The 25,072-nt window shown below is 58.0% G+C and overlaps 1 protein-coding gene across 6 annotated transcripts; it reads right to left on the bottom strand.

Moving 5' to 3' along the window:
• Positions 1-680: 680 nt before the first annotated feature.
• On the bottom strand, positions 681-24,694 carry KIFC3 (kinesin family member C3). 6 transcript variants are annotated; one of them, XM_040615649.1, is made up of 22 exons: positions 23,921-23,943; positions 20,931-21,087; positions 16,136-16,250; positions 14,390-14,535; positions 12,912-13,059; positions 10,611-10,825; positions 8,220-8,285; positions 7,784-7,927; positions 7,451-7,690; positions 7,066-7,239; positions 6,775-6,922; positions 6,556-6,686; positions 6,350-6,461; positions 5,907-6,088; positions 5,726-5,830; positions 5,367-5,497; positions 4,562-4,685; positions 3,967-4,096; positions 3,625-3,854; positions 2,833-2,967; positions 2,372-2,480; positions 681-1,844 (listed from the first exon to the last, which is right to left on the bottom strand). In XM_040615649.1, the coding sequence occupies exons 3-22, from the start codon at positions 16,218-16,220 to the stop codon at positions 1,819-1,821; spliced, it is 2,781 nt and encodes a 926-aa protein (XP_040471583.1). In that variant the 5' UTR covers positions 16,221-16,250; positions 20,931-21,087; positions 23,921-23,943; the 3' UTR covers positions 681-1,818. The 6 variants fall into 6 exon arrangements, with proteins under 6 accessions (XP_040471583.1, XP_040471581.1, XP_040471582.1 ...); XM_040615647.1 differs by lacking the exon at positions 20,931-21,087 and having other exon boundaries at positions 23,921-24,694; XM_040615648.1 differs by lacking the exon at positions 20,931-21,087 and having other exon boundaries at positions 10,611-10,807; positions 23,921-24,694.
• Positions 24,695-25,072: the final 378 nt, after the last annotated feature.

Below are 25,072 nucleotides of genomic sequence, written 5' to 3'. Positions count from 1 at the left end.
GATGCAGATCTCCCCACCTGATTCCTGGCAGATCTTGGCCTAGCAGCAGTGCTGTGTCTGCGTGGTTTTCGGTGAGCTCCTGTGCCAGGTGCTGGGGGTGTAGGAGACGGGTCCAGATGTGCATGGTGGGGCCAGCAGGAAAGCTAAAGCCAAGCCCTACCTTGCTGATACTTCATCCAAATACAGTCAGGTTTTAGGAACAGAGGGGAGCATCCTGCCTCTGCTCCATGGCTCTGGAGGAGGTGGCTCCTGCAGCGAGGTGCCCTGGCAACATGCCATTGCAGCACAGCAGAACCCGGGCTGAAGATGCTGCCTCCTTCGAGCACCAGGAAACTCATGGTGTAAGTCCTGCCTGCACAGCGGCTGCTTGCTGCCTCGCCCAGGAGCTCTCCAGGAATAATCCTGTGCCTGAACCCGACTGAGGTGTGAGAAGAGCTGGGAGAAGCACAAGATGGAGCAAGATGCTGCAGTGCTTGCAGTTCAGCAACTCTATCTCCTGCAATTTCAGGGAGCCCAGCAGCTGCAGTGTGAGGAGCTGTGCTACAAGAGGACCAGGTGCAAGAGCAGGGACTTAACAGGCTTTTCCAGCTGTGGGGAAGATGCTGTGCAAGTGGGAGGGAGGGAGCATCCACCCCGAGTGGGCTTAAACCTGCTGCAGGGAAATAACAGCAGTGCAGGACTGGCTTTAACAGTTTATTTAAAATAAGTTTTGTTACAAAACAGGATTTTTTGTTTTTAATTATTAAAATACATAGAAACATCTAATCTTACAAAAGGCTAAATTTATTTTCCCCCCCCTCTTTTCTTTTTTTTTTAATAGAATACGTTGTGGAAGAGCGAGAGGAGAGGGCTGTGGTGGGAAAGAGCCATCAGTGCATCCAGTCAGTTATCTGCAGCAGCAGGAGGTGTCCCCTCAGAGGTCCAAGGAGCAGTGCCATCTTCTCCCACACCCCTGCCAGCTGCTCTCCCAAAAGCCAACAGGCTTTTGGGCTGGAGGTTTGCATTTGTTTGTTTGTTTGTTTTCCACTCGTTTTCCATTCCCAGACCATGTAAACAGGGTATAAATATTTCAAACACTTTCATCTTGATCACACTGTGATCTCTCTTGACAAGACAACTGGTAAATAACTTCACAATAGCTTCATTCAAGACCGCTAAATCCACCCCGGTGCCATGTAACGCGGGCAGCTCCGTGACCGCTCGCCCTCTGAGTGGCGGCTCGGCTCATGCAGGGCACCAGGCTGCCTTCATGCAACAACAGGGCTTGACAAACCTACCGGGAAAGGAGCTGCTGGGATTTTTTTTTTCTGGCTTAAAATAGAGGAAGTGCTGCTCTGAAGGACAGTGGGCAGCTGCCTGGACATAGTCTGGGGGGAAGCTGTGGCCAGGGTAGCAGAGACATGTCCCGGGGCTCACCTGGCTCTAAGCACCCCCTGCAGCCAGACACCTCTACTCCTGTAAAAACAAAGCTGGAGAGACAGAGGGAGCACCCAGCAGCTCCCCACTCTGGCTAAAAACATCTGTCCGGCAAAGCTAAAAAGTCACAGAGCTGAGTGTCTGAGGGGGCAGATCCCTGCCCAGCACCGCTCTCCCCCACTCTGAGATGCGTGGCCAGCTGCTGGGAGACCCTGGCCTCGTGCTGCTCATGATGTCCATCCATACATCCATACAGTCCAGGCAGTGCTGTCACCCTCTGGTTTGGGGTCCTGGTGTATGAGGGAACGGCACCGAAGCCTTCACATCTTCCAGCAGCCAGCTCTCCATAGCACCGTGAGGGGCTGGGTCCTGCAGTGGGTTTGACGCCAGGGCTGGCACTTGTCACACGGGGACCGGCCTCAGCTTCCCTGGTGGGGGAGACACGTGTGGGTCACGCCAGGCAGGGGGCACAGCCACCGCTGCCCCAGCCCCACCCAATGGCATTTCAGCAGGTGCTGCACTGAGCTGGTACCGCAAGCGTCCCCAGGAGCATCCCCGTGAGCGGCGCAGCCCAGCACCCCCGCCCGGCCCGGGAAGCGGGGCCAAAGCAGAGCCCTCCACCGGCTCCCGGCCGCAGGCACTCACCTGGCAGCCGTGGCTGCCCCTAATTCAGGCTGAAATCGAAGGGGAAAGAGCTTCAGCCCAGGGGCACTGCTGCTATTACTCCCCCACCCCCAAGCCACTGGCAGTGGCTAAGTACCAGAGTGCTAACCAGGCTCCCAATGGCTAATTAGTTAATGAGTTAACCGGTTAATGGGATGATTACAAATCTTCTTTTGTTTTCCCCCACCCTGCACGTGGCTGGGACAGGCTGGCAGTGTGAGCCTCCTCCTCTGGAGGGACCCTGGCTGGGTGCCTGGGTTGCGGAGCAGGGCCATGGTGTCCCACCACCCACCTGAGGTCTGGAGCTTCCTGCGGATGGAGGTGGCGCGGCCGGAGAGCTGCCCCGGGCTGGGGGATGCGTGGCCCCGGCCAGGGGCTGCTGCAGTCCCTGGTGAGTCACCCTGGGAGGAGATGGGGCACGGCCCCAGGGTCAGCCCATGCCAGTCCCCCGGGGAAGGCACAGGGAATAGGCTCGCAGGCAGAATGTGCCCGCCTGGGTAGCAGCGTCCAAGTCTGCTCTAGGGTACCCTGGGGCTGCTGCCAGACAGGGTCTGGAAGAGCCAAAGTGGCAGCACTGGCCAGGGGCTGCTGCCTGGGGACAGCCAGTGTCCCACCAGGGGATGGTCCCCAATGGAGGTGGCTCCAGGGGAACACCCAACAGCAAACTGCCCTGGGGCTCACATGCGGGGGCAAAATAGGGGAGCCCCTGAGGTGAAGGGGCCACTGGTGCCCTTCCTCTGCCCCCCCAGTTACCTCCAGCTGTTCCTGGCTGGGCCAGGAGGCCAGCTCAGCCTTGCGGGAGACAGGACCCAGCTCCACGGAGCGAACCCTCTCGGCAAACTTCAGGGAGCATAGCGTCTCACTGGTGTTCTTCTCAGCAGGGGAGACCTGCAGCCAGGCAGGAACGGGCAGAACGTCACCCTGCCACCCGCCTGCGTGCCCCCAGCTCCCCTGCCCCCGCCAACGCTCCCCTGCTGGACCGGCGAGATGCTATTATTAACCTGCCGCTCCCAGGATAGCCCCCTTCACCCGTGCCTGGGCCAGCATCTCAGCCAGCCAGATCCTCTGTCACCAACTGCCCCAGCACAAGGGACAGCTGGGAAAAGCTGCAGCAGGTGGCAGGGGCTCAGGCACCCCCGGGGGGCTCGGTGTGGGTGCAGGCAGCTGGGGCAAGGGGAGAGTCACAGGACAGGAATGGAGGAGCTGCCAGAGCCTAAATTCCTCTCGGCAAGAGGGGATGGGGAGATGCCAACATGCCCGTAGGGATGGCATCCATGTGCAGGCAGGGGGGGCAGCACTGTGGGCCTCGGACCTCCGAGTTCACACACACACCCTCAGCCTTGTCTGAGGGTGAAGAGACAGTGACAGAGCTGCCCCTGGCACCATGGTTACAGACCGGAGGGGTGTCCCCATGGGCAAGCCCAGTCCCCTGGCCCCAGCCCAGCTCCTTCCTCCAGCATCCCTCCTGCAGGGACCAAACCCATTCCAAAAAGCATGCTGACCAGACACAGGGGTGCCAGCAGGCCCCAGGTGCCCAGGCTCTACCTGCACCATCATCAGAGTCTTGCTGTCACCGCTGAGTGAGTCCTGCAGCAGGTAGGTCAGCTTGGAGTTGCGGAAGGGCACGTGGCCCTGCCGGGAGCGCAGGGCGTAGATGACGTCACCCAAGGCCGAGAGGGACTTGTTGATGTGCTGTGCCTCACGGAGCCGGCTGCCTTCTGCGCCCGACCGCCCAACCCGCTCCGACCCTGCCAGGTCCACCAGGTTCAGCTTCCCTAGGGGCACACAGCCAAACCCCCCCAGCTGGCATCAGCGCCCAGCCCCGCACACCCCTGGGCAGGCCGTGGCCCAGACACCCCGGTGAGGGGCTTGCTGCATGGCACCCACCTGTGGTACGGAGCCCTGTGCTGCGGTCGAGGCCACGGACGGTGACGATGAGCAGGGCGTGGGAGCGGGAGCTGTGCTCGTTCAGGTTGGTGCACTCCGTTGCCCGATTAACGTGGCCAAACTCGAAGACCTGGGGGAGCCCAGGGAGGTGGGGGGTGAGGCCAGCCTGCCCCAAACCCACCACAAAGCCCCTGCGACCCAGCAGTGCTCAGGGATGTAACTCGAGCAACAGCCCTGCACAAAGTGCCTGGTCCATTGGGGCAATGACTGCAGTCAGGTCTCAGCCAGGGAGACACGCTGAAGGCAGAGGGTGACAGGCAGGGCACTGTGGTGACAGCCAGCATCCTGCTAATCCCGCCCCCCCCCCCCCCCCCCCCCCCGGGAGCTGCCTGGGGCCCACGTTTTTATTTTTAACCCCCTATGGCCCACCCCAGGGGACAGTGACCGTCACATCGCACCCAGAGACCTATTTTGGTCTCTATCGCTCCCCAATGCTTCAGACATTCCTGAACCCGGGGGTCATGCAGCAGAGGCACACCCCCCCCCAGTTCATCCCCACCACCCTCCTGCTCCCGCTGCCCCCATCTCCCTGCACCTTGTTGATGTCCTCCACGCTCTGCACCCTGAACTCGGTCAGCCCGGGCACGTAGAGCTGCCCACTGCCATCGGGGCACAGCTTGATCTCCAGCTTCTCCTGCGGCTCCTTTCCCAGCAGGTCCCTGGGAAGAGGTGGGAAGAGGAGTACCCACTACCATCCCTGCCCCATGGGGGGGACACGCACGGCACCCCTGCCGCGGCTCAGGGCTGCGTGCCAGCACTGCCAGTGCAGCCGTCTCCTCCCGGGGATGCTGCGTAGTGTATTTGTAGACCCGGGTTCACTGGCTGCCCAGGTGCCTGCTCCCACCCAGCCCAGCCCATGATCTCACCCCTGTTCTTTACTGCCGTTCCTGGTCCCCGTTATCCACATGGATGCACTCCCAGCCTCCTCCCAGCCCCTCCTGCCCGTGGCTGGGCAGGGGAGGAAAACATTTCTCATGCTCCCAGCTCCCAGTTAGTAATTTCTAAATATAATGTCTCGGTGGGGCAGGGGCAGTTGCGGTGGAGAGGAAGATGCCCCAGCCGCTGCATCAGAGCTGGGGGAGCAGGAGCGATGGCAGGGCTGGGAGTCTGCATAAGTAATGGAGCTTGAGGAAGAGTGCTTTGAAAGGGTGGTGTGCACCAAAAAACCTTCAAAATAAACCCTTGCATCACCAAATCCAGTACCCAGTGCCCTGCGAGCAAGCTGTGTGGGCAAGGCAGGGCTGGTGGGATGGGGAGAACAGTGTGGGGTGATGCCCACTGATGCCAGCAGCCCAGCAGCTCTGCTCACCCCACCAGGAAGCTTCCCCCCCGCCCAATACCTGAGTGCCTCATTGTAAATCTCGGCAGCGCTGACACTGATGGCATAGTCCCAGTCGGCCGCCTTGCCCCGTACCTCGGAGAACAGGAGCTGCAGGGCCCGCTGGTTGATTCCTGGGTTTGCTGCCGTTCCCTGATGGATTGAGGTGAGAAATGGGAGGAGAACACCCTCCTGCATTTTTTTCTGAGCAGGAGCAAAGCTTTGGGGGGAGAGCTGCATAAGCCCCTGGGCAGCAGCAGTGAGCATCACTGGCGCACACTGGGGCCGAGCTGGCCCCCAGCCTGGTTAGGGGAGGATGCCAAGACTGGGCACCGTGGGATGGGAAGCTGAGGAAAAAGAGGGAAGGAAAGGCAAAATCACCTCCATTGTGTAGGTTTTCCCTGCCCCCGTCTGCCCATAGGCAAAGATGCAGACATTGTAGCCATCGATGCAGGAGGTGACCAGGGCTTGAACCTCCTGAAACACCTGGGAGGGACCAGATTGTTTCAGAGAAGGTGGCTGCGTCCCCCCTCACGCCAACAGTGTGGATGGCAGCACCCACCTCCTCCTGGGATGCTTGTGGGGGGAAGACCTTATCCAGCTCAAAGGACACCTGCTTCCCCTTGTGCAGGAGATGCAGGACAGCATCATCATCAGCATCAAAGGTCACCGCGTTGGCCGCCTCTGGACCCTCGCCATCCTCCTTCATGATGGGGCGGACTCGCCCAAAAACACGGATGTTTCCTTGGGGCAGGGGGGTGCAGAGATGGTGTCAGCCCCAGCGCATCCTGCTGCTGCCCCCGGTCACCATCAAATGCCGGGTGGGCTGAATGCTGCAGCCCACTGCTGACCAAAGCATTCCACCACCAGCCCAGCCATCTTACAGGGACACGGAGCACCCAAGCCATGGTGCTGGGGTGCAGTGGGGCGATGCTCCCCTGTCCCTTTTGCCCCCCTTCAGGGACACACACTCCCACGACAGGACCCGCTGCCCCTGCCGCACACCTTTCAGCCGCACCAGCTCGTTGTGACACTTCTTGCGGAGCTGCAGCTCCCGACGGTACTTGCGCAGCAGCTCCCGGTTGGTGCTGTGCACCTCCTCGATGGCCTGGCCAATCTTGTGGGGGATGGAGACCAACGGCTCAGTGACCCCCCCAGCACCTCCACCCTCCATGGAGGGGAGCCGGCGTGGTGGTCACAGGGGAGCTAACCTCAGCCCTGGCGTTCCGCAGGGTCTCCTGAAGGAGCAGGGGGAAGTCGCGGACCTGACGCTTCAGGCTGTTGTAGTCATGGGTGAGGGTGCGCAGCGCTGGCTGCAGTGTCAGTAGGTTGGTCCGGACGCCTGCAGGCACGAGGCAGGGTGAGACGCAGGTGGCACAACACCCCGGTACCAGCCAGGTGACCCTGTGAGGCCCCTGCACTCTCCTCACCTGCCAGGTTTTCGTGCACTGCCTTCATCTCCACTTGGGCACGGGAAAATGCCTCTTCGATGGCACGGTTCTTCTCCTCCTCCATTGCCTGCATCTCCTCCAGCATCTGCCCGTGGGCTTGCTCCAGCTCAGCCTCATACATCACGATCTGGGAGAGGCACAAGGGCGGTGTAAACTCCGAGTCAGTGACCACCGGCTGCCGCACTGCGCCACACGGCGAGCACCATGCAGGCAGGAACCGTGATGCAGCCAGGCAGGGCAATTTCTGATTTACACCTGTTGTGCTCGGACCTGAGCTCGGAGCTGAGCCACCATCTTTTGGGAACTCTGCAGCTGCTGCTCCATCTCCTTCAGCACTTGCCTCTGCATCCCCACCTGCTCCTGCAGGTACTGGTTTCGGGACTGGCTCTCACACAGGGCTTGCTTTGCTTTGGCTGACTCCACCTCCACTGTCTTGATGATGTACTGGGAGGAGAACCACCCGGAGATGGAGTATACTGGGGAAGCAGCACCCAAGGGGCCCAGGACAGAGCTGGTGCTGCCCGAGGGGCGACAATTTACAAAATCACAGTGCTGTGCCGAAGCGCTCAGAGCAGAGGGATGGGTAGCACTTGCACCAGCCCAGCCCAGCTCCCCTTGCCCAGCCAGAAGAGATAGAAAGCCCCATGATGCTCACCTTTATCTGCTGGGGCTGGGACTTGAGGCTGGCGATGGTCTCCTGGCTGTCCCGCAGCCGCCGGCTGAGCCGTTCCTCCTCCTCAGCTCTCTCAGCCAGGGAGTCCTTGAGCCGCAGCTCCACCTCGGCCAAGCGGTTCGTCTTCTGCTGCACCTCCAGATCCAGCTCCGCCAGCTTGGCCCGCGTCTCCTCTGCCTCCCGCTGCAGCTGGGACAGCCGCTCCTGCAGCTCAGCGTTCTCCTGGCCCCCAAACAGCAAAGTCAAGGAGATGTCACCCATGGGTGCCTGCTAGCTACCCTGCTGCCACCGCCGCCGCCACCACCAGCGACTCACCTGGAGATGGGCACAATCCCGGCACGGCGCCTGCTGCTGCCGCCGCAGCTCCCGCAGCTCCCCCTCGCACGCTTTCATGTCCTGCCGCAAGCGCTCGTTCTCAGCCGCCAGCAGGTCACGATGCTTCTCCGCATCCGTGCCGCCCTGCCATGGCAGGGGGTGGAAGCCTGAGGCACCCCAGGGCCCCCCGGCCTGCTGCGCCCCAGCGAGTCCCCAGCCCACCTTACAGGGAGCCCCCGCCTGCCACACCGGGGACCCCCCAGCCCGCTGCATCAACAAGCTTCTGCCTGCTGGCCCCTGTCCACAGCAGCAGGGCTGCCCCAGGCTGCAGCACCCTAGGGTGCCCCCCCTGTGAGCCCCCTCCCTCCTGAGGGTCCCTCAGCCCCAGCGTCCCCCCGGGCAGGGCTGGCTCAGCCCAAGCCCAGCAGCAGCTCACCAGCTCCGAGCGCAGCCGGCTGATCTCCTGCGCCTGCTCCAGGAGCTTCGCCTTCAGACTTTCAACCTGTCAACACAGGCAAGGTTAACGAGGAGGCATCTCAGCAGCTTTTGGAGGAGACCCCACGGTGCCACCCAGGCCACCAACATCCAGTCTGGCTCACGCCTTTGTTATGCCTTAATTTTCCACCTTGCTCTGAGCGCCTGATTCACATGAGCTGATTAAAACGAGCACTAATGAAAGCCTTGCTTCGACCTTGTTCGACCACGGGTATAATTTGTCCATGTTGAGCATTAGCAGAGATCATTATTAAAAAAAAAAAAAAAAAGCATTGTATTTGGAGAAGGAAAAAAACCCAAACCCATCTGTAATTTTGTTTAAAGAACCAGAAGTGCCTTGTCCTGCCCTTGCAACACAGCTTCACTTCACCTTCTTTATTTTTCTTTCTAGGAAAGTCATCTTGGGAGAAAGAGGGAGCAGGAGCCCTTCGAGTAGACTGCATGTCTGAGTCCGACAGGAGGATGCTCCCCAGCCACCCCTGTTTGGGCACCTGCCCATCCCACGGGGACTAGGTTGCCCTTGTCCAAAGCCAGGTGAATTTCAGAAATCCTCAAATTTTTGTGCAGGGGCTAGCAAGTCTCCCTGGAAAATATGCAGCTATTCAAACGAATGCAGCAGTGACTGGCAAAGCCAGCAGCCTCCTGGGCTGTTTTTACACGGTTTGCCTGGCTGCTCTGTCCCTTGGCCCGGTGCCCCAAACCCCACAGCCGCTGGGTGAGCACCACCACCTCCCCAAAACCCACCCCAGGGAAAGCCAGACCTGGCCACGTGCTTCACCCTCATCCCCCAGATCCCAGCCTGGCTCCTGGTTTCCCCGCACCAGAAAGCCGCCCCAGCGCCAAGCCTCTTGCTGGGATGCAGCAGGCTATTGCCCCATCCCAATAACCAGCTTTTTCTAAGCACCTGGGCCTCCGTGGATGATAATTTAGGAACTGCTGATTAATAACAAATGCAGATGTGCTGACAGTGCTGTAATTAATAAGTCATTAAGCCATGCCCTTGCAGAGATGGCAGTGCGGTGGGCAGCCCCCACTGTGCAGCCCCCACTGTGCAGCCCGGGCGCTCGGCAGGGCACGGCCGGGGCTCTGCGGGCCAGCTCGGCGCGCTTGTGGCTACGAGCTGCGGCGAGCGACTGGTACCTGCCGGTGTCAGAACCTGCCTCCCTCCCTCCACAGCAAGTCTCCTCTGCTACAGCAGCTGAGCACACCAGCCTCGCGCTGAAGTGGAAAAATCCCGTTCAGGAAGGTACATGATTAAGGTATTTTTTCCAAGTATTTTTTAAAAGAGGGGAGGGACCGAGAAGACAGAGCCGTGGCTCGTTGCAGGGAATCCGCCACCCCAGCCAGCAAACGTGCACGCCGGAGCCTGCCCACCGCTCCCCGTGCCAGTGGCACCTGAAAATGCTGATGCACCTCCATCCCCTACCTGCTCGGGCATCTCCAGCTGCATCCGGATCTCTGGAGGCGACAGGGACTCCTTGGCAGCCGGATCTGGCTCAAGCCGTGGCCCAGCCATCCCCGAGCTTTGGGGGTTCGGGTCAGCACTTCCCTCTGGCCGGCGTCGGCTGCACTTGCTGCCGAACTGGCCAGCGCAGGGCTGGATCCTGCTGGCGCTCACGCTTGTGTCATGCAGAGTATGCCAACCAAACGCAGGACAATTACGTCCGCCTTTTTGACACCCGTGGAACAAGCAGAACCTGACTGTAACAGCTTCCACAACAGCCACATGCAAATGCCTTTATAAGCAGCCAGAATTTCAATCTCCCTGGGACGACCCAGGTCCTCACACTGAGAATGCGGCCACACCAGCACAGTAGATAGTTTCTGGGGAGGGGGGGGTCTGGTCACAGCAGCCAAAACACTCTCCCCTTTGGCAGACAACTCTGTGCCTTCATGTTCAACTTTCTACCTCCTGCTGACTCTCAAAAGCCACTAAAATTAATCCGCTGGGTTGGTCTAACAAGCTTATCCTGCAGTGGCGGTCCTGTGCTGGGAGGATGGACAATTGCTGCAGGGCTGCAACCCCGATGCCCAAAGCCCTTCCAGCCACACCACGTCCAAGGAGCCACGCGCCCTTGCCAGCGTTATAACGTCAGTCAGAGGGCTGTGAGCACCCCGAGGGAGATGCAGCCTCAGCCAGTAGGACAGCCGCAGCGCTCAGGAGCACCCGGCTCCCAGACCATACCGACGCACCTGAGCCAAGAAGATGCTCCATGATGGAGGTCCTGTGCTCCTTTCAAGCATGGCCCTCACTAACTGCAAGCCATGGCACTTTGGCCAAGCCATAGCCTGAAGCTGGAGACCCCAGTGTGCCCCCCTGTCCCCACCATACCTGGCCCTGCAGCTGGAGAGAGCGGGATAGCTCGTCGCTCTCCCGGGCAGTGAGCTTCTCCTGCAGCCGCAGCAGCTCCTCCTGCAGCTGCAGCTTCTCCTCCTGCAGATGTGCCATGGAGGCCATCACCTTCTGGATCATTGGGAAGGGCCGGGCTGCTGGCAGGCTGGCACGTTTTCCACCACAGAGCCTCCCTCCTGCAGTGGGAGCAAAGACTGAGCCAGTCAGGATCCGGCCACCTCGCCAGGGAACAGGATGCCAGCTACAGGATGAGTCCCAGGGGCTGTGGCGGAGATGGGGCTGCGGGAAGTCTGACTCACAGAAGTCCCGTGGAGAGCAGTGACATGTCAGGAGATACATCCCAAGTGCCACGGTGCTGACCACGACCAAGGTCAGTCAGGCGAACGGGTGGGGTCTTGCCGGATTTGGCCGAGGGGGGGGAGCCAAAGGGACCTGCCAATGCCAGCAGAGCATCCCAGGCCGTAACACAGAGTGCCTGCCCACGCACCGTGCTGTGACCCAGCCCCATCACACGCTGAGATGCTGCTGCCTCACTCAGATAACAACTGCCTTCACCACGGCGCTCTGATTCATCCCGGCATCCTTTTTTCTGAATGAGCAGGTGCCGGTGGAAAACCAGTATGTGATCGTGTTATTAAAGACTGCGTTATTACACACAAATATAATGGAAGCCAAATTAAAAATATACAGGTACCCTGAATGGCTGTATTGCCTAATCCTTGTGCATTTGGCTTCCTAACCTTCCTAGTATTAAACATTGTTTTCTGCATGTTAATAGAGCCACCGGTGCTGACAGAAGCCAACCTGGCCGTACATCAGAGCCTACCAAATGAATCCCTACGTGATTTGGTAGTTCCCAAGAAGAAATGAGCTGGCCTGACTCATTCCCAATGTGGGGATGAGGCACTGTGGCGGGCAAGCTGGTGGCCAGGATCCCGGCTGCCTGGCGCCCTTCCCTGCCTGCCATGGATTTCATCCGCTGCCACCAGAAACCTGAGGTTTTAAAGGCAGAAGGCGATGCTGGGAATTGCTTCACTGCCTGCGGGCAGGTGCTGCCCGCCTTATGGGAAACATCCTGAATACAAGAAACAAGACTTTTTGTGTCTGTGAATCAGACCTTCTACCTTTAAAGGGAGTTTAAAAGCCAGCAGAATGGGTAAAAAATGCAACTCTGGGACCAAACCACAGCTCTGCTGTCGACTGCATGCCCTGGGACTTAACCAGCGACACCTGCAGAAGTGATCACTGGATTCTGTCCTCGTGTCTTGGGCTGGACACCCTGAAAGAGCATAACAGGTGCCAGCTTTTCTTCCTTTCCACGACAAAAGCTCAGGCAGGAGACTGTGAAGTTCTCTTTAAACCCACGCCAAACAAAACCGACCCCAAAACTTCTTAAGTTAACAGGAATGCCAGCTCTTGCCCCTTGGGGAGCATGCAGGGATAAGACAAGATTACAGGAGGCCCCAGGACTCCTGCGGACGCATCACCTATCTGCACACATCATCCACGCTAACCCTGGCTGGGACTGAAGGCAGAGCCAAGTTCAAAGCCACAACACCGGCTGCCAGTCACACTGCCAGGCAGGGGTGATCCTGCACAAATAACATGCTCCTCCTTGCTCCAACACCTTTCTCCTGCAAGGGCATCCTCGGGGAGAGGAGATGCTGGCAGGACATGCATTACATCTCTGCCAGACAGACGCATGCTGGTGGCAACATGGGTCTGAGCGCAGCAGGCACGGCATGCTGACCCTCCTGGCTTCCAAAATGCTTTGAAACCCATTTGTAAAGCAATCCCTTTCCACAGGTCTGCCCCATTGCCATTGCCACACATGTCCTTCTTCCTGCATCCCTACTGGCAGATGCTCGGGCATGCAGCCAGGGACCACGCCAGGAGCAGCTCCCGAAATGCGCCCTGACAAGCCTGCACAATTCAGTCCCAATGGAGAAAGACGGGGAACTACAGGGATTCACCCGCCCTGGTGCAGCCATGCACACTGCGAGCATTTCCACAAACATTACATTTTCCTTAGAAGGGAGGAAAGAGCAGTGGGTTTCCTGGCGCTCACCTGCTCTGTTCACCCAGTTAAATAAATTATCAGTTGCCTGGTGTCACCCGACAGCTGGCTGGTGTTTGTTTTCTACCGAGACCCGATCCCCCCGTGGTGAGCGCAGCCGCATGTCTATGTTCACCCTGAAAGAGGAGAGGTCCCCCCAGTACCCACTGGCAGGTACCGGGTGCCCATCCCATCCTGCTGCCATATCCCAGTTTCCCCCTTACCTGCTTTCTCCAGGTTCATGGCAGAGGCTGCCTGCACCGGCGTGGCAGCTGCCAGCTCACAGGGGGCTGCTGGCGGCTCCTCCGTGGCTGGTACCAGGGCCCGGCGCCCGCTCTCCTCCCACCGCCTGCCCCCGCTCTCCCGCAGGACCTGTGTCCGTGAGAAGAAACAGGATGGAGAGCTGAGATGCAGCAACCATGCACATTGTGATGGTCACGGTGTCGGCAGCCAGCGTTTCACCGGGCTGGCCGGGAGGAGCAAGCAGGGAGGAGGTTGCAGAGGACAGCACAGCGGGACCTGGAGAAACGCTCCCTCCGAGGGATTTCAGGGTTGGGAAGCTGCCACGATGAACTCACTATGTTGCTTTTCGTTCTCTCCATGAACAACTCCTTCCCTCAGCGTGGTCACACAGTTATACTGAATATTACCTATTTTTCTTTTTATGGCATTTTAAAAAAAAAACAACCACAAAACGGACCCTGTCTTCCAGGCAGGATCGAATGTGATATTGAACACTCAAGTAATGCCATGCTCTGTGGGATGGAGCACAGCTCCAAAACAACCGGAAAAGAAGCTAGAAGGAGGCAAAGGAATACAGAGAAGGTCCCAAATTTCTTTACCTGTCATATCTATCACTTGCTTGCAGAGGGTGGGAAATCGAGGGGGGGTGGGGTGGGGCATTAATCCCCATTTTTAAAAGCACTACAGCATGGATGCTTTTAGAAAGCCAAGCTGCCAACCGGCCAACTCGCAGAATCGCTCCCTGCCCCACTCAGAAGTGCCTTTTCTTATCTGTATCTTATCTCAAAGCCCATGGCCTCACCCCGCAGGCCACTGATGCTGGGGAAACCCGTCTCACCCCAGCAGAGGGGTGAATACCCGGCACATGCCAAATATTTCTGAGAGTAATTTGGAAGGAGGTGGCAGCAGCATCCTCCTGGAGCAGCTGTGTGTCTGCGGTGCATCTACATTTAAGACTCCCGGAGGGTTTTGCCAGAGGGAATTCATCAAAGCTGGTGTGAGATAAGAAGGTGTTTTCCTTCTTTTTAAGGAAGGGCAATTTGCCTGAAGCCCAGAATGAACTGGCGGCAGCAACACCAGTACACCACGTGTCCCAACACTGTCCCTGGCCACAGTAGCCTTCCTACTAGCCATCCCATGGGCAAACACCATCTCACAGCACAGCATTTTCTTATCCCCCTTCTGCCTTGAGCTCTCCTGCCTACGTGACCCAGAAGTGACACAGAAAATGTTATTCCAAGCTGTTCCCTGGCATTTTTTGATGCCTTCTGACTTCCTGGAGATACTCTTCCCTCCCTGCCCGGGCAGCAGCTCTGAGGCATGCAGTGCCAGATTGAGATGGAAACTGGCTGCAGTGATGGGAGGGACCAAGGATGGCCCAGCAGGGTTCGGGGCAGCCTTCCCACCACCCCAAAAGCACCCTCCCCACCCGAGCCACGGCTGGCCCAGCACTCCTCACCTGGAAAGGCTGGCAGAGCCTGTAGGGGTTTGCAGTGTTCGGCCACCTCACACTGAGGATTTTATGGTTAACCAGTGCAGACAGCAGAGGAACCTGGGGAGAGGCATCCACTCTGCTCCCGGTGACAAGCGTGTCCTGCCCACAGCCTGAGACGGAGCAAAAAGTGTCACTGGATCAACCTGAGACCCCAGGACAGACACAGCCTTCGGCCTCCCTCAGCAAACTCGCCTCCTCCTCCCTGCTGCCACCACTGCACTGGCACAGTGGAGACAGTGCATAAGTTTTATTAAAAATGTTAATTATGTTAATTAGAAAAATTAGCCCTTCAGGGGGTGGAGACTAGTTGCCAACAACTAGTAATGAGAATTTAGGGTGTAGCATCCGTCTGTAGTCTGCAGGACCAGATCGGTCCCCCCACTGGGGACATCCCACCCCTGCCCCTCACCACACTGCTCCACTTCCTGCGATCCTATCTCGGAAAAGCTGCCGAAGTCTGCTTGCATCACCGAAACCAGACAGACAGACCCTGCCAGTGTCACCTCCCTCTGCTGCCCCCAAATATTTCCTTTACTTGTCATGCAGCAAACCTGAAAGCAGACAGGGCAGCAGTTCCTCTGCGGCTCAGAAGGAAAACAGCATCTCGAGGAGCTTTTCCCTGTGGCTGTGTCCTCCTCTGCTATGGGCAAAGTGGCCGTCGAGGGCTACATCCCAATGGGAACTGCTTGGGGACCCTGTGTCCCCTCCCCACCTGTCTGCTACAAGTGCTGCCACCATCATGGGCAGCCAAATGGCTTCTCTGGCAGGCAAGGAAAAAACCAACAAGCCACAAATCAAACCCCACTAATGCAGGGTTTTTTTTTCCCCTAAAATCATCCGCAGGCACCTGGGCCAAAGGCTGTGAAGCAGCATCTGGAGGGAGATGTGCCCTGACGAAGTCAGTCCATTGCTCTGGACTTCTCCTCAGCCTATAATTAGCCGTAACATTTTGCGAGCCATGAAAATTGAGCGTTTCCAATGCAGTGGCGAATGCCCGGATAAAAGGCGACGAGTTCCCCTACCCTGGCACGGGCAGAGGAAGCCCTGAGAAACCCCGTTTTCGGGGGGCTTTGGTGCCCCCAGCACTCCACTGGTCTGGCCCAAAAGCCAGGGAAGCAGCAGTGCCTGGATAAGCTGCTGCCAGCCCATAGGGATGGCGGACGCTGAAGCCAACAGCAAAAAAAGCCCAAGTAAGGGGGGGGGGGGGTGTGTGTGTCAGCCTCCCCCTTTGCCAAAACCTGGCAGGGAGGGGGGAAGGGCTGTTCCCCGACAAGGGGCTGCAGGCTGGTGCGCGCAGCCACCCCCCGCCCGCGGCAGGGAGAAGCCCCCGCTGAACTCACCCGCGGTGCCGCTGCGCTGGGGAGAGACAAGGAGCCGAGGCTGGGGAGGAGCAGAGAAGCGAGGGCTCTGTGTCTTCCCTGCCATGCCTATCGCCCCGTTTGCTTTCCTACATACTAAACTTTACCCTCTGTCCCCAGGGTTCTCGCGCGGAAGGGCCAGGAGGGCGATGGAGTCAGCCCTCTCCGCGCACCCCCTGTCTGCCGCTTCCAGCCCGCTTCCGAGGCTCTGTTTCTCAAATCCCAAGCTTCATCCGGAAAGAAATGTGAAAAATGCGGGCTGGCCTGTTCCCGGCCTCTCCTTCCCGGGCGGGCACGGGGCGGGAGCGCCGGCTGAGCCCCAGGGCAGGACGAGCCGCCGCGCCGTACTCACCGTCCGGGGCCGGGGCCGTCGCCTCCCAGGCGGCTCCCGCGGCGGGCTCGGATCCCAGGTCCCAGGGCGTGCGGGATGTGATCATGGCACAGGGGTCCCGGGCGCGGTGACACCCCTGCGTACAAGGGCAAGGAAAGGCCTCTCAGCCCGGCCGCCCCCCGGCCCCGACCCCGACCCCCCGCCGCAGCCCCGGCCGCCCCGGCTCCCGAATCCCGCGGAAAGTTGCCCCAGTCCCGCTCCCGGGGCCGCGGGTTCCCCCGTGCTCCCGGCGGATGTGACATAAACCGTGTCTGCAATTAATTTACTCATTCCTGAAGCCCTTCCAGGCTCCTCCTGACCGCCAGCGGGGTTATTTATTTCCGAACTCCCCGACGGCGGGCAGCCCCGGGCCCGGGCCGCAGCCCCTCGCCCGCCGCCGCGCCGGGGGTGTCTGGGCGGGGTAAGGGGGTGCGGAGCCCCGGTGCCGCCCCGCCCGCCGCGGGGGTCCCTTGTTCTCCCAGCCGGCAGCCGCGGTGGCGCGGGCGGGAGCCGCAGCGGGGCGGTGCCGGTGCCGGTGCGCAGGAGGCGCAGTCCCGCCCCGCCCCGCCCGCGCCCCCCGGTGCCGGTGCCGGTGCCGGTGCCGGTCGGTACGCAGAGGCCCAGCAACGCCCCGCCCCGCGCCCCGCCGGTGCCGGTGCCACCCCAGCGGCGCCGCCCACTGCAGGCTAACGGGGAGCCGTGCTCTCGCCGCCGCCCCAGGTGCTCCGTGCCGGGCGCCCCCAGCCCCCTACAGACAAAGGGAGCCCCGGCGCGGCGCGGCGCGGCTCGCCCCCCTCCCGGCGGTGCTGGTGCCGGCTCCCCGGGGCCACTCACCGGGCTCGGGACGGCGGCAGCGGAGGGACAGCCGGCGCCAGCCCCGTCCCCGCCCTCCCGGGCACTTCGGTAACGGAAACGCCGAGCTCCGCCCCGCTCCCGTTGCTATGGAAACTCTCGGAACCCCCCGACGGGCGGCGGAGGCGGGGCTGCCCCCCCGCCCTGCCCCGGGCGGTGCCGGCTCCGGCGGGCGGGGGGTTGCGGGGCGCACGGCCCGTTCGGGCCCGGGGGAGCCCCCGGCGCGTCCCCAGCCCCTGTCGCCGGAGCCCTGGGGAGCTGGGGGGAGCCCCCTGTGCCCCCGGCGGCCCCTCGGCCCTTCCCCGACCCTCGGGGCCCCCGGTCCTCCCCGAGCACCCCTTGACAGAGCCCCGGGGGGCTCCCGGTGTGTCCCTGGTACCCCTGGTGTGTCCCCGGCCTTTTTCAGCCCAACCCAGGTGCTCTCCGGGGAGCCCCGGTGTACCCCCCATCCTGCCCACGCACCCCTCCTGGCACACAGCTCATTGGGGTGCTCCTGCCCCTCTCCTCCGACACCAAACCCCGGCTCAGCTCAGCATTCTTCCCTGGGGGACAATAGGGACAGAGCCACCTGCACCACCAAGCAGGTGATCGTAGTGCTGATGACCCACACGCTAAGGACTGGAGGTGACAAGCTGTGCCCTCGCCTCCCGCCGCGTCCCCACCGCTCCCAAACACCGGTGCATCCACTGGCACAGATGCCAGCCGGCACCCAGGCTCGCCGGGGCCCAGGGACACCGATTTCACCGGGAAAACAACCTGTTTCTAACCCACAGGCGTGAAGAAAACAGCACAACGTGCCCCGAGACCTCTCCAAAGGCCCTGGTGTCAGAAAGGCAATAAAAAATTCTGCTTTAAATATAATTTATACACATTTTTAGGGTGTGATTTGTATCTACCTGTCTGTATTGCACATACAATCATTATGTTAATGGCTGGTTTGGGTGACACAAGTTACTCATGACTTGCTCATGGTAATTAACTGGCAGTACCGGATATTTCCCACAACAAAACTTCACTTGGCTTCCGTGGTGGCGGGTGCCCCGTGCCTATGGCTCACGTCTGCGTGCCTGCTGTGGGGCCGACCCATGGGGTGTGCAGGTCCTGCCTGGGTTCGGGGGGACACGGGTTTGGTGCCGGCCCTGCGGGGCTGGGAAGGGGAAGGCTGTGCCCACCAGTGGGCTGTGTGCCCTCCAGGCAAGGGCTCCTCAACCTCCCACCCCGTCACACTCAGTCGCAGCCTTTCGCTCACTCCTGGCCAGGTCTGGAGCAGGATTTGGCCTTGTCCTTCCATCCTGGCATCTCCCTCTTGGGTAGCCTCAGACCTGCCCAGGACAGACTGCCCCATCCCCTGCCACCAGCCAGCCCCATGGATGGGGGTGATGGAAAGGCACCGGGACATGGACAGATGGATGGACAGACACCCACACACCCACGCACCCAAGCTGCTCCAGCCACTCACCCCAGGGAAAGGGGTCTGGGAAGTGTCACCTCCATACCCCACACCCCTGGCACCGCCAGGCCCTGAGCAAGGCCGTGCTGGCCTGGCAGCTGCCTCCACCTCTGTGCTGCGGCTGCCTTCCCCCCCGCAGCCAGCGCAGCAGAAATACACCCAGCGCAAACCTCCCAGGCTCTGCAAAGCGGCGCCTCCCCTGCACCTCAGCTGAGCTTTATTGATGTTCCCAGTGCAGAGACCTTGGCTTGGATGGATGGGGCGGGGGTGCCTACAGACCCACGGATATAGTACATATATGTACCCCTAGAGCCCCTGAGCAGTTGTGCTGATTTGCATAAATACCCTATTAACTGTGCAGCTCCTTCTTCTGGTTTGGTGATAATATTGACACACATAAAGCTACTTTCTACTTTCTGATAGCAACTGTAATGCCGTATCATCACTGACTTCATTTACGAGCTGTAAGGGTAATATAAATGTTTATGTAAATGACTTTAACTGGTAAGTAATTTCCTGGCTTTTGAATGCTTCAAGTTTTTAATGGCATTGCTATTATGCAATGCATGTAAGTTGTATCAATTACATCAAATACGTCTAAATTAACTAGGCATATGTGTGAATTCCCCTGTTTAGAAAAATAACTTAATGAATAAGCATGGAACAAAATCTGAGATGCAGAAAGTGGTCTGTGCCAACAGTCATATTCAAATAGTATTAAAAACCCCACCCCTCTGAGCTGCAGGGCTGATCTTCGGCAAGGATGGCACAGTTTTCCACCAGCCCCAGTACACCAGGGACAGGATCCCCAGAGATTTGGAAGTGGGGTTATTTAGGGTTGGATCCATGCTGGTGGCCAAGTACCAGCTTCTTTTCCCTTGGCCACAACGCTATTTGTGCCGTAACCCCCAGGGGATGCCTGCTTGCTGCCGGGTGGGCCGGGGGCAGCATGGGAGCCTGTGCAGGCAGCGGGTGCCCTGCTCGCCTGCCCCTCTCTGGAGGGATTCATCTGCGCCGGCTGGGATAATCTCAGCCTGCTCCCCCAGTGATGCTCCAGTCCTTTTCTCAGATGTCACGTCTCTGAGACCTGAGCAAGCACTAGCTGACGACATCGCTGGAGGTATTTTTAGAAACGCCACTTTGCAGGCAGGCAGTGAAAAGGCAGCAACTGGCAGGTCTCACTGCCACAGCTCGCAGGTCCTGCGAGCACCCGGCAGGTAGCGGGAAGGCTCGATATATCGACGACCATCAGTGTTCAGACACTGCCCTCCACGAACAGCAACAGTGGCACTGGCCTGCCGTGGGGCACGCTGCCAAGGGACGGTGACCCCAGCACATTTTTAGCTCTTTGCTTTTAGCCCAGACTTTTTTGTTAAAAAGAGAGGTTAATTTGCCTTTTACTTGGATTGAAGGGAAGCTCCAGCAATTAAAACACATCGCTGAGCAGGGCCTTTTGCGTTAGGCATTTGTTCTGCCCTGAGCAAATATTTAACCTACATCTATAAGACAGTTAAAAAATGTCCCAAATCCCACCAAAAGTTTAACTGTCACTCACCTTCCTTCAAGCAACCCGGTAACCTAGGCCAGGGATGCAGGCAGGAGCATACCTGAACACTCTTGTATATGGGGATGCTCCCCCCCATTGGAAGCACCAGACGTCATGAGAATGTGTCCCCAGAGCACAATTAATTACAACCCAGCTCATTACTCTAATTTTGCTCCTCCTCGAGGAGGTGAGGGGATTTCTCGGCATTGCTGAGGCACGGTTTGCCAAGCTGACATGAAGTGCTTACCAAAGCAGGAACAACCCCCCTGCATTCCTACATCGCCGTTTTGTGCAAAGATAGGAGTTTTAATTAAGTCTTAGCATGCTCCTGAGAAATTTAATACTCATTTTAAAGTTCACCAACTGAATTAATTCAGCCTGGAGGCTCTGATCCTTCAGATAGGGTTGCGTTGAGATGGGTGGAGAGCTGGAGCTGGGGAGGGACGTTGCAAGGATCGCTGCCTAAATCCTACACCTTGGGATGCTGCTGGCCGCAGCAGCAACTTCGGAGGGTGGCGGGGGGCTCGGCAGCTGCTTGGCTCAGCCCCCCTGGCCAAGCCCCGCGAGCCGGTTAGGCCAGGTTGGGGCTGCTGGGGTGGCAGGGAACAGCCCAGGGCAGCAGGGAGCTGGTGCGGAGCCGAGGAGCCAGCCGGGCCGGCTGGGAGCTGCTGCACGCTGCGGCTCGGCTCTGCCTGCGTCTCCCCCATGCAAATCTCCTTTCTATCAAGCAAATGACAAAAACAACATCTTTTTCAGCCTGCTGCGCTCAGGCTGAGAAAAACTGTACGCTGTGCTCAGTCAGGGGAGTGCCTGCAAGGCGTAGCAGCCATCAGACAGGCGGCTCTTCCACCCCTCTGAATCTCTTACTTCAGACCGCATTGCAGAGCCACCAACCAAAACCTCAGCCTCCGTGTCTCCCCTTCACCTACCTTTTGCCTTTGTCATGTTCTGCAGCTGGCTTCAGGTACCGCGGGGGTTTGGCTTTAATGCTGGTGCTTCCCATAAGCGAAGCACCGCCAGGCTCATCCTGCACCACGTCAGCCGCTGGGGAGCTGTGAGCGGCTCTGCTGGAGGACTGCAGCTCACCTGCTAAGTCATTAATGTTTCATGGCATTAACCAGTATGAGCTCCTGCTTATAAAGCACTTCTTAGAAACAAGGCTAAGAGTAAGTACGAGGTGGCCCGGCCAAGGCTGAAACTGCCCCATCTGCTGGGGGATCGCCCTGCCGGTTTGAGCGGACCCAGCGAGGGGACAGCTTGATACCAAGTGCATTCCACCCAGGACATTTTATCCAGCAAATCAAATTTCAGGCTGTGCTGAAAAGGTCGCTGCATCCTGAGCAGGAACTCCTGGAGTTCCTGGTCTAGCAGGAGCCCACTGGTGGTCCTCTGGCCAGCACTTACATGGCATCCTTGCGACCTTATGCTCAGGACCTCGGGTGTTTTCTGCAATTCTTTTTTAAACAAAAAAATGTATGAAGGCAGAAGCTGCAGGTGGGTTACTGGGATTTTTTCAGAGTTTTGCTACTTCTGCCTCTCATTTTATCCTTGAGGCCAAGCCCCCGTGAATCCACCAAGCCCCTTACCCTGACTGGGTGACACTGGTGACAGGGTATGCAAAGATAGGGTTAGGCTTTCTTCTGCACAGGCAAAAGTGATGGGAGCCATCTCCTTTAAAAAATACGTTCAGTTCTCAGCAAAATCATTTATTTTTAGTGCCCTCCAATGTATACTTGGCTTTGGAGAAGAAATGAAGCTGAGGCAGTAATGCTGAATAATTTAGGGAAAAGAGTTTTGGGGCTGATGTAAGTGGCCGTGCTGTGCTGGGGTGGGGAGTGGCCGATGGAGGAATGCAGGGCTTGCTAATAATATCCACAGACATGTAAAAAGGGCACAGGTAAATCAGTAAGAGCCTCTACAGGGCAATACTCCTGTGGTCATAAAGTAAATGCATCCATGTAAAGGAAAATACTGTGATGGCAGGTGAGACATGAGATGGGCTCAGCTGCATCCCGGCTACAATGCAAAAGCTGCACCCGACAAAGAGAAGAATATGCAAACAAGGTCAGATATTCTTCTATGAAATTAAACAGCCCCCCTGCTAACCAGCTTTGACTGCTTGATATCGAGCTGTCTGCAGAATCCCACTGTGAGTCCAGCCCGGCAGGGCCACAGCCCTGCTCTCTGTGCACTCCGTGTCACCCACACATTTGAATGTGCCCTAGGGATGTTCAGCAGGCATGGTCCAGCCACTCCACTTGTCTGTGAAGTCTCAGGGCCAGGATGTGCAGGATGCTGTACTGCCACCGCTCTGCAGCTCTGACACCAGAAGTCCTCCAGCGGGACAGAAACATTACCCTCCCATGCATTATTGACACCTGTTGTATGCAGTGGATGTCCCTATGTCCGCACTGGTGATGCAGCTCGGAGCCCGGTGGCAGCGGTGACTGCCAGCTCCCGGGTGGGCATCAGCAGAGCCCCTTGGCCACAGCCTGGGGATGTGCTGGCTCAGCCGTGCCCAGGCCCCTGTTTACATGCAAGCCACCCACTTCCCTGGCACCGCAGGGATGCTCCCACTGCCTCCATGCATTGCTGGGCGATCTCTTCCCTGCTGTTATCTTCCCTGAGCTGGAGCATGCCAGCCCACCCCATACTATCACAGCTTCCCACTTAACAAGGAAAAAGGCTGAGGTCTTTCTAATTGAACTTACTGAAAGGTATTTCATGACGATTTAATCATTGTGGAACTAACTGGGACCAAATTCTCACATTTTTCTTCTAACGTGCAATTGAGATGGTGAAGAAAACTGCGCTCAATTAATAGGAAGAATTGCCAAAGAGATTCATGAATCTACCTGCCAAAATTTTTCAGAGGAAAATGTTTTTTCCTCTTTAAAACTTAACACACAAAGAGATACACAACTACCACAGAAACTCATCCTGTTTCAAAAGAGAAGCAAAATTTCTTGTTCCCGTGCTGGTGCTTCAAAGGCATCTTTCTGTTGCAGCAGACTACAGAATTGAAAACTTCAAATGAAGTGCCAGGGTCTGTCCTCAAAGCAGGTTTTATACCCAGTGAGGCTCTTCTGCTTCACAGCTAAGCCAGTGGAAGTTGGGGAGACAATCAAAGGAAATGTGAAATTCCAGCCTCCCACTAAGGTTTAGGGAAAACAGAGCAGCACAGCGCTGTGCAAAGCTATTTTAGAAAAGAAAACTTCTACATCTATGCCCAATGAATATTAAACAGCCACACACTTCAGCTCTGCTGCCTGCGCCTGGCACTGCGTGAGCAGATTTAATTTGCCTTTATGAAGAGGAGCAGACCCACACCCCTATTTCCATGCATATGCCTTAGAGATGAGCGGGATGTGAGGGTGAACCCAAGTCCTCTCTGCCAGGAGATTCCTTGAGCAATCACTCACAACTGGAAAAACAAGGAGACATTAAGGAAAATCTGGCAGCACAGGCAGGAGGAAGAGGGAGGAGGGTTTATGCAGATTGACATGGAATAACTGCCAGCTTGCCACTTTTTTCATGCAAACCTTCCTGGGCTTTCAGGTCTATTTGGGGATCCTAGAGAGGTGTTGAGTGAAAAAAATAAGGGTGAGCTGGAAAAAGAAATGGTACACAAGGTGGGACTGAGGCATGGTTGGGGCACTCAGCATGCCAGCCGAAGTGGCACTGGGGCTCTCCAGGGCTCAGATGTCTCTATTCAGCTATCTTCATCTTCAGCCCACCAGAAAAAAAAGTGCTGCTTAATTAACTCCTTGGGAAACAGCTGCAGAAGAAATAGAGAGCCTGTGTGCAAACGTCCGGGCACATTTCATGAAAACGACGTCAATCCAGAGGCATTTTCATCCCCAGCCTTTGCTTTTGACTCAGACTCTGCCCTGCTCACCCACCGCCCCACCGCTCGTACCTGTGGGCCTGTCCAGGCCAGCCTTGGTCCAATTTCTTGGAAGCATCTTCCTCCAGGGGCCAGTCTCTGCAGGGCACCCACCGGCTGGCAGAAACGCTCTCCGAGGCCGTGGTGCTCACCCTCCTCACCGCGGGCAGGGATGCTCGCCGCAGCCTGCAGCTCGCTCCTGTTGCGGCTCGCCTTGCTCCAGCCCCGCACCGACAGTCCCACCAGAGCACACAGGGCGTGCATGGTCCAGCAGAGACCAGGAGGGGCTGCCGGGCTCTGGACACAGCAGACCTCTGCCGCCAGCCTCCCTAGGGCCCTGGGTGCAAGTGGCTGTGCTGGTGTAGCAGATGCTGGCAGCGGCCCGCTGGGGTGGAAGGCTTCACTGTGCTTTTCCACGCACGGTGCCATGTGGCTGGCACACCGGCAGTGAAAAATCAAGCCCTTTTTGTCAAGGGCTTTGTCAACTCCACCCCAATCGTTGATCCTCGAGTGAAGCCCCCCCACCCAGCAGTTCTCCTCTTCCCCTGTTAAGGGCCAGAAAATGTTTTTGTAAAGAGGGTCTGTAACAGTGCCTGGTGCCAGTAAGGTCTCAGCGGCTGATGCAGAGCCAGGGTGGCAGGACTCCCCAGGGACACTCCACTCACTGCCAGTCTCCCCAGCAAGCAAAGGCAGAGGATGGCTCCACACCCCCAGTGTCGCCCTTGCCAACGAATTTCTCAGCCCGTGCAAACCTCTGGTGGCTCTGCCCCGTCTGTGACTGGAGATGGAGAAAGCAACGTCCTCTCCACTCCCATCTGCCAGTGCATTAAGAAAATGAGAGCCGATTAAGGTCCATACCCTCCTGAGCACCATTGGTCCTCAGAAAATTGCTGACACAACCGATTTAGTAGCACTGGCAGACAGGTGGGCTTTCCTCCCTCTGCAGACAACCAGATTTAGACGGGTTTTGGGCTGCTTGGGGCTGCTGCTCTGAGCATTTGCTGTAGTCAAAAGAAGTGGTTTAATTGCACAGAATGAGTGTGTTAATTGGATATTATTTTTTTCCCCATCACCTGTTAGAAAGTTGGCTCAGGCAGTGCCTTTCCTTGCAGACCTGCTCCCCCACCATGTATCACGTGAGGATGCCAGTATGGGATGGGAGGGAATTCAGAGGAAAGCGCTCCT

This window comes from Falco naumanni, chromosome 15 (genome assembly GCF_017639655.2).
Source record: "Falco naumanni isolate bFalNau1 chromosome 15, bFalNau1.pat, whole genome shotgun sequence".
NCBI classification, from domain to species: Eukaryota; Metazoa; Chordata; class Aves; order Falconiformes; family Falconidae; genus Falco; species Falco naumanni.
Note: the sequence above shows the minus strand (reverse complement) of the source record. Positions and strands in the feature narration are given on the sequence as shown.

What these genes read in the sequence shown, in the direction of transcription:
- KIFC3 (XM_040615647.1), bottom strand. Translation starts at nt 24,316, where the DNA reads ATGGCACCGTGCGTGGAAAAGCACAGTGAAGCCTTCCACCCCAGCGGG. An exon ending in CGAGCTGGTGCGGCTGAAAG is followed by an intron (nt 6,089 to 6,349) that starts GTGTGCGGCAGG and finishes CCCTGCCCCAAG; the next exon opens with GAAACATCCGTGTTTTTGGG. An exon ending in CACAAGCATCCCAGGAGGAG is followed by an intron (nt 5,831 to 5,906) that starts GTGGGTGCTGCC and finishes GGTCCCTCCCAG; the next exon opens with GTGTTTCAGGAGGTTCAAGC.